The 14,508-nt window shown below is 39.1% G+C and overlaps 3 protein-coding genes across 4 annotated transcripts in view; 2 read left to right on the top strand and 1 right to left on the bottom strand.

Annotated features, from left to right (window-relative positions):
• The first annotated feature begins 896 nt into the window (after positions 1 to 896).
• Positions 897 to 2,932, top strand: tac3a (tachykinin precursor 3a). The gene is made up of 7 exons (XM_034877080.1): positions 897 to 1,118; positions 1,495 to 1,610; positions 1,697 to 1,796; positions 2,025 to 2,054; positions 2,134 to 2,187; positions 2,320 to 2,386; positions 2,673 to 2,932. The coding sequence occupies exons 2-7, from the start codon at positions 1,509 to 1,511 to the stop codon at positions 2,689 to 2,691; spliced, it is 372 nt and encodes a 123-aa protein (XP_034732971.1). The 5' UTR covers positions 897 to 1,118; positions 1,495 to 1,508; the 3' UTR covers positions 2,692 to 2,932.
• Positions 2,906 to 10,644, bottom strand: c1galt1a (core 1 synthase, glycoprotein-N-acetylgalactosamine 3-beta-galactosyltransferase, 1a). Its single transcript, XM_034877042.1, has 4 exons — positions 10,399 to 10,644; positions 8,075 to 8,329; positions 6,858 to 7,522; positions 2,906 to 4,208 (listed from the first exon to the last, which is right to left on the bottom strand). The coding sequence occupies exons 2-4, from the start codon at positions 8,316 to 8,318 to the stop codon at positions 3,858 to 3,860; spliced, it is 1,260 nt and encodes a 419-aa protein (XP_034732933.1). The 5' UTR covers positions 8,319 to 8,329; positions 10,399 to 10,644; the 3' UTR covers positions 2,906 to 3,857.
• Positions 10,645 to 11,671: 1,027 nt separating this feature from the next.
• b4galnt1a (beta-1,4-N-acetyl-galactosaminyl transferase 1a) overlaps positions 11,672 to 14,508 on the top strand; it is a 12,685-nt gene continuing 9,848 nt past the window's right edge. Inside the window, exon 1 of one of the 2 annotated variants that reach the window (XM_034877023.1) lies at positions 11,672 to 11,875. The gene's annotated coding sequence lies outside the window, so the exon portion shown is untranslated. The remainder of the gene's footprint in view (positions 11,876 to 14,508) is intronic. The other variant, XM_034877024.1, reaches the window with a different exon arrangement.

Raw genomic sequence — 14,508 nt, 5'->3', positions numbered from 1 at the left:
ATGTTATTTTCCACAACACCAGAGCATCTAAATCAACTAGTGCTGCTTGGAGGTAAATGTATAAAAACAAAAGTGTCACACAGTCGGTGCTTATACAAGACAGACATTTCATCTCATCACCTGTCAGAGCCGTTTAAAAGAGAATTTAGCAACCATGAAAAGAATTCTAAGTGACCCTCTGTTACTTGAGTCAATGCTAGCGTGGTGATGATGTGTCTGTCCAGATCAACACAACAGGATTTTAGTTATGACAACTTGTCTGTCTGTACTGATATTTCCTCCTTGATGTGTGTTCTAAGCTCATATTGAAGTGTTTGAAAATACATAAGTTACGCTCTTGAACAGTTAAAACAATATATTTTAAGAAGTAGTTAAATTCATACAGTGTGGTCGGAAATTAACTTGTCATTCCATTAACTAACCAAACCCCACCCAGATGAATGGACAAAAATGTTTGTTTTCATTTCCCATTTTCTGTATGGATGGGTATTGGGCAGTCAATCACAAACACACAGCTGGTTAGCCTTTCTAGTCACATACATCACCATTTTCTCTAGTGACATGCAGAGGCAGCTGCTGTCTATATAATGACTTCCTAAAAAGATTAGTGTCTTGACAGTGATGTCCACTGTTTGTTCAATGGCGTGGAAAGACACCTAGAAGAGCATGTGAGGATTGTGGCAAAGAGGTGGATACGTGAGACTGCTGCACACAAGTTCAGTTTATGAACAGCTGCAATTAAACTGTGTTATGTTTATTTGTTCTGTTCTTATGTTCATGGATGGGGTTCATGACACAAATCTATGTCTTTGTGACGTTGCCTACACGTTATCTTTAAATGGTGGTTCGTGTTTGATGGGAAGGGCTCTCAGCAGCATCATGACCATCAAAGAGTATTCTACGTAGCCTTCAGCACAACGTAACAGAATACTCCTCCTACGCTCCAGTTGCTGATTGGCGTTACGCAGGTATCCAGCTTTTATTTAGTAGCCCAAAGCTTGGACGTCTCATTTATCCTGACCGGATCTCACTGCAGGATCTATCTGTTCACACTTTACTCTGCACCATTGCGCACGCAGCTGAATCTTTGAACAAATTATCTGCTCGACAGAAAACAGGTAAAGAAAAAAAGATTACTTTTAAATGTTTAAAGTAAAAACTCAACATATTTATTCTATTTTAAACTTTTGCCTTATTCTGTCATGAAAAAGTGGAACTTTTGGAGAAAAAATTAGGACTGCGTGACATTACTGTTGTCATGTTTTTTTCTGTATTGCATGGACCCACCCAAGAGAAACAAAACCTTATTTAATAATGAGATTTAAAAATTAAAAAAAATACGTCCAATGAACTAGGCTATATCTTTGTAAATATAACACCGCACACGTATACGCACCAATTACGCACCGGGGTACGTGCAACAAATGGTTCCTGATTCAGCGATAGTTTTGCCTATAAGGAATCAACAGGATAACTGTAATTTTTTTTGCACAGGCGGTGCTGAGAAAATGAGGAGAGGCTTGCTTCTGGTGACTCTGTTCCTCATCATGAAACTTCGATACAGCCAGTCCAGATGCGAGGAGCCCGGATCGCGCACATCAGCTTCAGATGTAGGTTTCCTGGCGCGTAAGCTGATTTACAGACCATCTTTAAACAGAAAATGTTACACTGAACTTTTTGCTTCTCATAACTGCAGCAGACCACAGGCGTGGACAACCTCAAGCGGAACATTCTGAAGAGGTACAGCGATTTGGATTATGACAGCTTTGTGGGTCTGATGGGGAGAAGAAATGCTGGTCAGTCTCATTACATTGCTCTCAATACATTCATACGTTTATAGTAATAATAATACTAGCGTTAATGATAATAAAGTGAAAAAAACATTGAAAGAAAATATATGTAAATTGTGTCCCTTTTTGAGATTTGGTAATTTATTTATGATAATTTGATCTGAATTTAAATTTCTCATTTACTCACTTCTATTTCACTAACGTTTTTTTCCCCTGTAAATTTCCTTTTATCAGATGCAAACGCTGTACAGGCACCACAAAAAAGTAAGACCTTTGTGAGTTCTTTCTTTAAATAATTTCATAAAACAAGAAAATAGAATGCTTCTGATTCTTCTTTTTTTAGGGGAAATGAATGACATTTTTGTTGGTCTTATGGGAAGGAGAAACTCAGAGCCTGGTGAGTGTGGTGCTTCATAAGCGTCAAACATCCACAATAGCCCTGTTGGCTTTTGTTTCAAGGTTTTCTCTGGTGTTGATCATGCACAAAATATATCTAGATGGGATTATATTGTAATGTCTGCCCTCACAGATAATGGTCCCTGGAGGAGAGAGTATCCAGAGAGGAAAGGCATTTTTCTCAACAAGTGCAGGCTGAGGTGAGTGCTTCTTCTTTTTCAATCAGGAGATGGAACATGAAACATCTCCACTTTGAAAAATAAAGATAAAACTTAACCTGGCCAATAAAAGCATGAAACAATATGGAACAGAGGAGGTTTTTAAGATGTAAAACTTTAAGTTTGCTGATCAAACTTTAAAGTGAAAAGCACAGCCGACTCAAGTTATTTTATATTTCCTCTGACTGCTTTTTATTATTCTAAAATGTAAACCTCTGCATAAGGGTACGAATAATAATTATACAGTATATGATGTGTTTTGTTGCAGGTTTCTTCAGGGGCTGTAGACATTCCGTCCAAAGAAACTCTCTAATCCAGCAGCAATGACAGAAGATCACAGAGAACCCAACCAATGAACTAACTGTCTGATGGAAACAACTGAAGACCTACGAGCAGGCGCTACATAGATTGAATTTGTTGTATCTGAAGACGAAACATGATTAGTAGTAACAGCCAATACATTCTATTCCTTTATCATGTAATACATTTTTCTCCAAAAGCTCAAAATAAAAGTCATTTTGTATACATCATTTATTAATTCAAAACGTCAGTGCATTTTCCAACAGCTTTATAAGTGATTCTTCAATCTTGTCTCCAGGGCAGACAGTAATGTTCAATAACACCTGCAACAATGTTTATTGTTGGGTTATATAAAATGACTTGACAAGAGGGATTTATTGGATTTGTTTTTATAACACTGTTTGTCAGAAGCTAGAGTTCTCAGAAAAAAGTACAGCTGGTTTCAAGCACATATTCTTCAAAGCATCTTATGACACATACTGTAGATAAATAGAAAATTCATTTTTTACAGCAAAGTTCTTGCTTTTCTTACTAAAATACAGTGGCTGTAAATTAGGTGTTTGCTAACTTATCAAAGAGATTTCAAAAATAAATAAAAATGGTGACTTTATTTTGGTAATTTTAAATGTTGCATGTTGTTTCAGAAAGCCAAAAAACAAACATATTTTAAATTATTTAACTGCAGATGAACTGCAGAAAAGTACAGCCAGAACATCAGATTTAATACTAGAAAAGAGGCTAAATATTTTGAAGTTGTAACTCATCAATGACACGCACGCACGTACACACACAGCTGTATTACTGGCTCAAATCAAGTTGTAAAAAAAAACACCAAAATAACATTCTATGCATCTCTTCTTGCATCACCCCAATCACATAACTGTAACTGTGTAGTGTCATAAATACATGAATTGAAGTGCTGATTATGTTGAACGTAATTAAACCAAAGGTTTATCTTGCTTAAAAATAGTCAAGCCATACTGAGCAAATGCTAAAAAAAAAAAATCATATTCAAATTGTAATCACTCTCATCCTGGGTGTTTATAGTGACATACTGGCTGGAATTATACTGCGATTGGATCAAGGAAGACCTCTCAGAAGAAAATATTAGTTGACATACGGCGCAGGGAAAACAATCCCAGCTGAAACAGAATCAGAGGTGGCTGCCCAGAGTGGCTGCAGTCTTGTTCTCAGTGGCGCGAGATATTAGATTGCCTTTCTCCCTTTTCTCTGGCTCTGTCTCTGCTTTAGTTTGGTTTACACTAACAAGGAAAGCTGAAGTTGTGCGACTCCTTCCATCTGTCACCACCTGAACCCCTTTAGGTCCCGCCCTCCCGGCTGCCTGCGAGAGTGGGCCATGGCTCAGACCCAGGCGTAAAGAGGGTCGGTAGCGGGGCCTGTAGCCATACGCTCTCAGGTGATAGGTGTAGTACTCCAGTGTGTACATCAGCTCTGCTTCTACATAATGGAAAGATACTGCAAGGTCAGAGCAGCACTGCGGACCCTGGGGAAGAATAACACACAAATATACATGTTAGCAGCACAAAGTGTTGCACCAACACCTACATGTAAAGATACCAAAAGTTAGAACAAAGATTTAAAAAACAACAACATATATTTCAACAAAAACAACACACTTGAAATACTGCACATGTGGCATTTTAGCAAAACCGATTGTTAAAAGTGTCAGTCTCTATCATCCATTATCTGCAAAGATTTCACATTTCACAGATTTTACTGTGACATCCCTTTACAGATCAAAAGAGAAATTTACTAATTACACAACGTTCTGTGAAAAGTCTTTAAAATGTTCACTTTCTTCCAATAACTTTATCTAATAGATAAAAAGAGAAAATCCACTTGTGATGTCAGGGATGTATTTAAGCAGCAATATTTTGTATGCAAACTGGATTATGAGTAAATATGGTCTCCATTTTGTAAACTACTGACTGACAATTCTATCTATCAATTCTTGTATAAAAATGCGACATGCAGCACCTCTCGTGTGTTTGCATTTGCCATTACAATCAGTTTAAAGCAAAAGGCTGGCATTACCCTACAAATCCCATGAATAGGCTGGAACCAACCATGTGTGGTATGTAGCACTATGCCCCAATGCTTCAGTATATCTGCAGTATGGTTAAATATATAGTAATTTCATCAGCTGGACACTGAGGTTTTTAGCAAACATTATGCAAACAGGGGTAAATTGCGCATTTGTTGGGGACTATTTCCCAGATTAAAGGCAGAAGCATGACCATGTACAATATGTAGCCTAAGTTTGACTCAAGCTAAAGTGCCCACGTTCATCTTGATGAAGGCTGCTACCCAGTGCTTCAGTATAACTCTCTTATGTGTTTTTACGGTTACAAACCAAATTCTTATTAGTGAGCACAAATCTTGGTTTTGGTCTTTTTGTTTTTTATCACAATAAAAAGAATATAGAATATTACCATTCTTATCGTTAACTGTCTTACACTTCTAAAACCATACATTTCCATTTGTGCAGTCTGATAAAAAAAAAAACACTTATTTATTACTTAATAATAAAAGTATCGTTTTCTTGTTTTTCTTTCAAGGAGAGAGGACAATACAGCCCCATATACTGGCAGTCAATGTGTGACAGGATCAGTAATTAACCCGTCTCATTTTAATTGCAAAGTACAATAAATTAGTTGCATCATCTGCAATTTTCCCTTTGTTGACAGGTTATTGTGTCTGCAGCAATCATGTACTTTGAAATTAACTTATTTTCTATTTCATAATTTCTATTCACTTTTTCTATGCAGGGGTCAGGTACGGCATTCAAATGTGCCAGATACTCACATATTTATTTATTATTTCTCTGATGAGTCATTTATAGCAGCCCCTACATGTTGTTAAATTAATCAAAAGAAAAAAAAAATTAACTGTAATACTCACTTTCAGTTAGACAAAAAAATCCCTATTTTACATTTCAACATAAAAGAATAATTCTATTACCTGAAGTGCAGATGTACACTAATGATATTGGTACAGCCCCTCAATAGCATGTCTTTCTAACCCGACTAGCCCCTTTCTAATAAGGTTACAGTGATTGTTGTGGAGGACTAAATTAGGACTGTATATCACGCTGATCCCAGATTCCTACTTCGCCCAGGTGTGTCTGCCAAAACACGGACGGAAACCACATTTATTCTTATTTAATTCAAAAGCAACAGTACAAACACGGGCGTCTGCTATTACTCTTTATAAGTGTGTAGGTGTGTGTGTTGTTCTGCAAGGAAAAACAACACAATGCATAAGAACCACATACAGTCTAGCAAAAAAAAAAAAAAACATCATTTAGTACATGATATACATATAGGTTAGCTGATAATAACAAACTAACCATTAACCACACTATAACTGTACTGTGTCACTACTACAGCATGTAAACAGTGCACGTAAATTGCTACCGTGGGCCAGGGCGTAACAATTACTGTTAATGGGATGAACTGACACGTGTAACCTAGCTAACAGGCAAACAACGAGGACAACAAATCACTAGCTAGCTTAATTTAGGTTAGCACTTTAAAACTATTAACCATTAGCCAACAACAACGAGCTCAAAAGAACTGACAACACATGTTACATGACTCACAGATCTCGAGGACGCACACAAACGATCTCAACCTGCTCATCATCCTCCGAACAGCGGCCGTCTCCTTTTCTCTCTCTCCTATTTCTCTGTGTGGTGCGCGTACCCGCTCGCGGTGCGAAGCGCGTGTCCGCGTCACCTTCTGGCATGCACTCCGACAATCACTACCCACAGACAGCCTTTTATACAGGGATTCACTCTACTAGATGTCTCGCTAATCACAGAGCTATCTGTAAATCAACATGTCCTTTAATGGTGCCCTTTTAGGCACTATTCGACAGTTTACATAGTAGATATAGACATTATGGTGAGAGAGGGTGGTGTGACATGCAGCAAAGATTATTGACTAGAATTAAACCGGGAATGTTGGAGTTATGTGGTATGCGTCTTAAAATAATCCCCTGGATGACTCATTCTAAAGCATTTAAGCACAGGTATGATATGTATTTGTTTGCTTTTACGCTATCTACCAACTCATACTGTAGTTCCATTTCTCAGCACTAGTTCACAAATAAAACATGAGTGATGACTTGCCTCAACAATTGGGTAGTAGCAATAGCTCCAGTACCAGAAGCTCTTGGAGAACTTGCCAGTTAGATGGTGTTCTGGCACAAATGGGTGGAAAGTTTCCCGATGCAAAGTATCTCTGGAGTCCCCCGCCAGAACGCCCATCTTCTCCAAACACTGCCCCAGTGCCAAGTCCTCTACAGGTGTGGTGTGTGAGCAAACTTTGGTCCGAAAACCTTCCACAAATCTCTTGAGGGCCTCTTTGCTAAGAACGTAGCCCGCCCCTCCACTCATGTAGCCTTGCTTGGTGAAAGGCTTGAAGCGTTTGCCGAAGTAGATGGGTTCTTCGGGGGTGTGGTTGGACAGAATCCAACGCAGGTTGTCCACCACCACATAGGTGTCATCATCTGCTTTTAAGAACCAATCGGCTTCACTTGCATGGTGCTCGTAGACGTAATGGAAGGCTCGAATGGTCTTCCAGTAGAGCTGGTCACGACCCTCCTTGGTGCCGAGGCCCACAGTGGGGAAGTCTGGGTCCTCTTCAGAGCTCATAAACACCACAACATTGCAGTGGCGACTCCAGGTGGCCCTTACATGGCGGGCCCTGCTCTGCAGGTTATACGGCCCTGTCATCACCCAACAGAGAATACGTACCTTCTGGTACAACAGATCTGCCACCCGGCTGTCTTCATCTAGAGGGAAACGGCAAACATTACAACACAGAAATGTTAACTGGTGTGGAGTGGAGCAATTGTATGTGAAGTTATACCAGGAATGCCCCACTACCCTGGCACTCCACACATGAGCATGACTTCTCCATATCTAATCAGTGTCCTCCACATTCCTTCTGGGTATTTTATTCTCATTCATTACATTCTCTTATGTAAACAGCCTTTGAGTAAGAACTAAGATAACACTGGACAACATTCATGCAGAAGTTCTTACAAGTCTAAATGCCTCATCAGATAAGAAAGTCATTGAAGACAGTTAACAGTTGAAGAGTGAGGGTGGACAGGATCAGTCTTTTTTTTAATTTAATTTTGTTTTATTTTTATTTTGTGTTCCTTCATCTTTTATCAGTACAACTTCCAAATCCATTGAAGCATCCATGCCAAAGATTATACACCCTCTATTTCTATCAGTGTCTTTAATTGTGGCATGTATAGATATATATATAAAAAACTCTTTATAAAAAACTTTTTTTTTTGTAGTGTAAAGGACCAGTGTAAAAGAATGTAAAGCACCTGCATGGTGAGGATGGAGCAGATTGATGAGAGCAGCTCCCTCCTTCCTCCAGCTGGTTGGTCTCTCCAACACCGCTGTGGCTCTTTCCTGAGCCTCTGAAAGCCCGGAGTAGCTCCTCTCAAACCACACCTGACGCAGGAAGAAGTAGGTGCTGCAGGCCCCCACCAAAAAGCCCAGGGAGAGGGCCCATCTGGAGCTGGAGCCCTTCATGGTGACACCGTCTCCAGCACCGAAATGTCCCATTTACAGCATGTCTACATGAGAACATAACACACCAAGATTGATTTGATGGACTGACAAACCTGACACGTGTCTCAACAAGTAAATTCAATATTATTTTTCAAATTATTGCGTCACAAAAAGCAATACACTTGAATGGTAATTGCAACGCAAGGCAGGTTTGTGATTAATTGGGAAAATTAAAAGATATGATGTGGTTTGAGTACACTGTGATAACTTTATATCATATTGGATGCACTTTTCAGACCCAGACAACAACACATTTTAAGTATTGCCCCCTGGAGCCTAATCTCCTCCTCCCACATGAACAGAGATGTTGCCTTAAAACAAACTTTAAAAAGGTGTGTGTTATTGCAATACAGCAATACATTTTGACAGGAAAATCTAAAACCACAGACAACTGTCTAAGCTGGAAAAGCATCGCACTTGAGAGGTATTAGAATCTGCACACAGAGACAAAACTAGTGACTGATTGTTTCCCCATTTTTAATTATTTTAACTTGAGTGTACTACCTACGGTAAATCCAAATATAAACATATATAAAATATACATATTTAAAGCAGACTGATTTAAGTATATATATTTAAAATAAGCTATAATATAACTAGTGTCAGTAGTCATTTTGGCATGAGGACTTGAAAAGTCCTTTGTGAACATGGACTTTACACTTAGGAGTACAGGGTACATCCCATGTCCCTTACTTGGAAGCCGTGCTGCTGAAACGGTTGCTAACTCCCCCAAACAGCTGGCAAATTCATATGACGCATCAGAGGACAGGACGCCTCCTCCCTCTAAAACACACTTGCTTGTTTTCTCTTCCCTCGCATTATTTCCTTGTGTCTCTTCCGTGCGTCCTCTGTGGTAGAAACTGCCGTCCGGCGGCTTGGTGTGTCAGGGCCCTTTAGACCCAAGTAAGAGATGAAAATGGAGGAGTCGGAAAGCATCATGAAATGCTACAGTGTCTGTGTGTCACTGCCACATGTTATCTGTTATCTCATGGAGGAGGTTAAAGACCCCAAACCTTATAAAAAATGTTAAAGATTAACTTGTGAAGAGTTACTTGATACAAATGTTAAAGATTAACATGTGAAGAGTTATCTGATACAAATGTTAAAGATTAACATGTGAAGAGCTACCTGATACAAATGTTAAAGATTAACATGTGAAGAGTTACCTGATACAAATGTTAAAGATTAACATGTGAAGAGTTGTTTTGGGCAGAAAAAAGGACTCTCCACATATCATGTTTCCCTTCATTATCCTGATGATAGATGAAAGAGGGGACGATTTAATCCCCCTAATCAAGACATTATAATACTGTCGTCCTCGCCAGGTCTGGAACCCCGGAAGTTTCGACTTTAGACCCGGAAGTAATTTTTGTTTAAGTTGAGGTGCAAAATAATACTGCTACATTTTGTTTGAAGGTTACTTCTCCAATAATAGATGCAAAAGAAGATGGATCAGTACATTATGCCAACATGTGTGCTGACTCAGTCAGCAGAAATAATAAGAAAAGTTGATCTAAAAAGGAGAATAAATAGTTGTACCAATACATATGTCTAAGAGCCTTACTGCATTATATACAATTATAGTTTTATATTTTGAAATGTCACCTATGTTTCCCAGCATAGCCTAAAAGGTAGAAATATATTAAGAGTTTAATGCTCCAAATTTTTCCAACAAATGGAAACAAAACATTGGCCTTTGGGTTGCCAGGGCCAGCTGTGATTAAGCCAATTATGCCATCTAACTAACATCCACAAACTGGGCTGCTGAAACAAACATACACGGTTGACAAACTGGGTAAGACAAACGGCGTTTTAGTGATGTGCTCTGCGTGCACTGCCTTCAGTTTATTCAATGGGTCCGGGCTAAGCCCCGAACCTCATCAAGTCCTAGAAACGCCACTGGTTTATACCAAAAACCCATGACTGCTGCTACAGTAAATTAGGGGCATGTGGAATCCAGATACTTGATTATAAATCTGCTGAAATGTTGTCATCGTTATACAGCAGCTATGTGTATATTCCATTTAGCAAAGTCTAAAATCTACACCCGTGTGTGTGCATGTGTGTTATTTACCTTTGCTGGAACATCAGCCATTTCTGAGCACGATCTGCTTGCAACCCCAAAAGCAGCGAAATATGTCCTGTTTCTGAAAAAATGCACAAGCCTGCTACACCTGTCAGTCATATAGTCGCATGCTGGTCAAAATCATCTGATGTATGGTTTTTGTTTCAAGTCGTCCCTGTTTTGCATCGCCGAATGAGATTAACTAGAGAGGAAAACCACTGTGCAGATTTACATGCTTAAGCATCACGGGCTAAAGTCTGAAAATACGGCCTCTCATTGGCTGGCTACCTGTGACGTATTGAGGAAGCAGCATTTCACGTCCAGAAATGCATTCATGGCACTTAACTAATTTTTACTATGTAATATATCTATTAATGTTGAAATGTGTAATTTGTAAATGCTGAGGTACTGAGGAAAAACAACTTTATTTTTAATATTAATAAAGCTGTTGATTTGTTATTCTTGTCCACTAGATGTCACCCTAGGTTTATGTTTATTAGTCACCCTAAACCACTTCCTCATTCACTCCTATGGTTATATAGATTTAACATGCATGCACGAATATAGGCGTAAGACATTAACAAAAACCTTGGACTATAGGCTGAATTTGAAACATCTGCTAGGTGTCTGAGCAGCTGTAAGGCCCTGAGCAAACACAACGCATCAGTCAGCCAAGTGGATGTGGAATAAGTGTACACACATGAGGTATTTAACTCAGATGCTAACTTACTACAAAGCACATATTCAAGAACAATTTACAGGCAGATAGAAATGGACTTGAGATAAAACAATAAAGGTAAACAAACATAGTTAATGATGAGCAATGAACTTTGGCTACATAAGATTAGGTTAAAGCAGTTACTCTTCATTATTAAAAAATGGAATCCTAAGTGTATCTGCACTGTAGGTTTAACAATCACTTTGAGTTGCATATGGATCGGGGCCTTCAAACTAGTGATAGCACAAAATCATGCGTTGCAAAGAAGAACAGGTGAATTTCAAATTTTGAATTAGTTAACAATGAGTGGAATAGTTTTGATTATTAAACCTGTACACCTTTTGAAGTCTATATTCGAACATCCAAACACCTCTAAATTAGACATTGACTTCCCATTATACTTTTGCCCATCCGCGCATGTAGGATAGGCTACTTTTAAACAGGGTTCACAACAGTTTACGCTTTCCGAGTCTGTTGTGTCATGGGATAGGCGTTCAGTTTTAACCGGTGACATTCTTTTTAAATAAAAAAGACCTATAACTATGCCAACGAATAATTTACAATTGTTATGCCGCCTATGCAAATCACTTTGTTGTCCCGGAGCGACAATGCGAAGCCCCAGGGGAGTGGCTCCGAGCGAGACGCCGCATATCAGCGGGACGCAGAACGGTCCACGACCGCGCCCACAGCTGTCACACGTCAGGTTCTCAAATTGAACAGACGTGACTTGAAAGCGCAGGAGTAATTTATCCCACGGAAACAACAACAGTAAGAAATATGTCAATCTCTCTTCTTTCTGTGTGTTTTTTTTCTTCTTCTAACTAACCTTAGGCTACTATGGAAATACATGTTGAGACTGTTTTGCATATCGCGTTGAAACAGGATGGTTCGCTTTTTTACTTAATGTTCTTGACACAACGGCCAAATTCTGATGTTTTGGAAGAAGGTCTAGGGCTTTGAGTGTCTAACCTACTTTACAGCTTTAAAATAGGATAACAACATGTATATGCTTTTAACAAAATATGAAGGGCTAAAGTCTGGGATTTCATAATAGGGAAAGTCAGACAATGAGTTTATAAACTAAATAAAAATAGCCTATCATTGGTTTGTTTCATGCATAGGCTAGGTCTATATAAAGTGTAATTTCCCCATAGGGGATCAATAAAGAGTATATATGAGTCAACTATAAATTATAGGAAAGGCCACACCTCATGAATGCTCACAGCCATGTGGTTGTTAAGCCTGCCAAACGTGAACTTGTCAACACTTTGGAAGTATGCTAAAAGCCCCTCCCTTGTCGATCTGGGATTCATATACTTGTGCAGTGTTTTTGACATACTTGAATTTAAATTCATGTTAAACATGGGCCTTTGATGGCCTCAGTTATGAGATTGTGTAATATATAGGGAGAGTGATAAGGCTTCTAATTGGTTGGGTCATAACATATTTGGACTGTTGCTCTCAAATGACATGGTGGTAAACATTCCAAAGCATGTGTTGAGATTGAGGCTTAATCTCATTTCTCTCTCTCACCCGTACCCGTTTGTTTTACCCCCAGCCCTTGGCCCTCAAAAACCGCGTGGTAAGGGCAAGGGGTGAAAACATACCCCCAAGAAACGGGACACCACTTGGTTATGGTTACGTCACCAAATGTTAACTTTTATTGGAGCAGAGATATGTGCAGACAGGAAAAGCAACACCTTAATTTTTAGCAACTTAACTTCACATAACAATGTTTTGAGCACAACAGCATTCAAAAGAAAGCACCTGTCTTGCTCCGGGATGTAAATCAGCATTCCAGAGTCTGTAGAAATCCTCTCAGAGAGAGCCACCCTCTCAACTAAGCAGCCTTCTGCCAGAGGGATTCAAAGAGTTTGTGTCCAGGGTCGGAGGGGTCGGCTACAATCTTTCCTGCAAATCTCAGGGTGCTGGAGGCATACAGGTTCTAGAGGGACAGCAAGTTGCAGCCATTTGCCTTTTACATGGAGCAAATGATACAATGCAGTTTGTCCTGTCCTTGGCAGTGGCAGCATTGTACCAGATGGTGACGGAGGAGGTGATTGACTCCGTAATGGCAGTGTAAAAGTGCCCTATCATTGTCCTTGGCAAGCTGAATTTCTTCAGCCGCTGCAGGAAGTAAATCCTCTGCTGGGATTGGTTTATGTTTAGCTCCCACCTGAGATCCTGAGTGATGGTGGTGCCCAGGACGTGGAAGGACCCAACAGTGTCCACACTAAAGTCTTAACACTTGTAAATGTATTGTTTTCTCTCCGTTTCAGAGCTCCAAACAGATTAGAATTGCCTTTTTCTTGCCCAAAAACTAGGCTTTTCTAAAGTGGTCTTCACGGCTTAGTGTTCACAACTATAGTACTAACTAAGTACTCACAAAGAGCAGGAGGGGAGCGAGTAGAGAACGGGCTGTCAGATGACATTCTGACCATAAATAAAGATTTGAGTCAGTTGGGGTCTGTTTTTTTTTGTCAACTGAAAAGAGGACATGACAGTTAGTTAGGTGTTTAACTGTGAGCAGAGTTCTCTAAACTGCCCTGGATGCACTGTTGTTGGATGCAAGTCAGTTTCACATGTTTTAAAAAGTTGACTGCAGAGTTGGGATGTGGTCACAGTTGTGGGTTGAAACTAGCTGGGGTTTGACCTCCTTCCCAGTACCTATACTTCCTCAATCTACACATAGGTCTTTACTGCTAAGTAGAGCTTGTGGTTAACAGAAAGAAACATCTGCCAAAATACTTTGTATGCTTCCTCTGACTGCCCTGGGAAAATTAAATTAATGAGCACAGCGATGGCATGTGGATTATCACAGGTAATTAATAAACCGACTAGAATACGTATGAAAAGGGATGGTACTCAGTCAGCTTCCTGTATTGACCACATGTTTATAAATAAACCAGAATTTTGCTCAAATTGCTTATCTGTGCCAGTTGGTTGCAGTGACCGTAATCTTATTGCAATTGTAAGGAAAACAAAAGTTCATGAATTGGGTCCAAAAGTAATAATGAAAAGGTCATATAGAAGATTTAATCAAATGCAATATGAACTGTCTATAAAAAGATCCAGAGGAAGCATTTCAGCTTTTTGATCAAACTTTAATGACAATTGTTGAAAATCCTGCACCAATTAAAAAGTTTACTATTAAAAATGTCAACATCCTGTGGTTAGATGAAGAATTAAAAGATCTTATGAAAGAAAGAGATCTAGCTAAACAAGCAGCAATTGTATCTACTTTCAAATCGGACTGGCAAATATACTGTAAACCTAGAAATTGTTTAACTAACTTAAATAATAAGAAGAAGAAATTGTACTATAACAAGAAAATTACACAAACAAAACCAGTTATGGAATACCTTGAATAATATAATAAGAGGAATAATAAATTAACTCCA

The sequence above is a fragment of the Etheostoma cragini genome, chromosome 7 (genome assembly GCF_013103735.1).
Source record: "Etheostoma cragini isolate CJK2018 chromosome 7, CSU_Ecrag_1.0, whole genome shotgun sequence".
Taxonomy (NCBI): Eukaryota; Metazoa; Chordata; class Actinopteri; order Perciformes; family Percidae; genus Etheostoma; species Etheostoma cragini.
This window is presented reverse-complemented; position numbering and strand designations above follow the sequence as displayed.

What these genes read in the sequence shown, in the direction of transcription:
- tac3a (XM_034877080.1), top strand. Translation starts at nt 1,509, where the DNA reads ATGAGGAGAGGCTTGCTTCTGGTGACTCTGTTCCTCATCATGAAACTT. An exon ending in CGCGCACATCAGCTTCAGAT is followed by an intron (nt 1,611 to 1,696) that starts GTAGGTTTCCTG and finishes TCATAACTGCAG; the next exon opens with CAGACCACAGGCGTGGACAA. An exon ending in GATGGGGAGAAGAAATGCTG is followed by an intron (nt 1,797 to 2,024) that starts GTCAGTCTCATT and finishes TCCTTTTATCAG; the next exon opens with ATGCAAACGCTGTACAGGCA.
- c1galt1a (XM_034877042.1), bottom strand. Translation starts at nt 8,318, where the DNA reads ATGGGACATTTCGGTGCTGGAGACGGTGTCACCATGAAGGGCTCCAGC. An exon ending in GCTCCATCCTCACCATGCAG is followed by an intron (nt 7,523 to 8,074) that starts GTGCTTTACATT and finishes GTTTCCCTCTAG; the next exon opens with ATGAAGACAGCCGGGTGGCA. An exon ending in GCTACTACCCAATTGTTGAG is followed by an intron (nt 4,209 to 6,857) that starts GCAAGTCATCAC and finishes ATTCTTCCCCAG; the next exon opens with GGTCCGCAGTGCTGCTCTGA.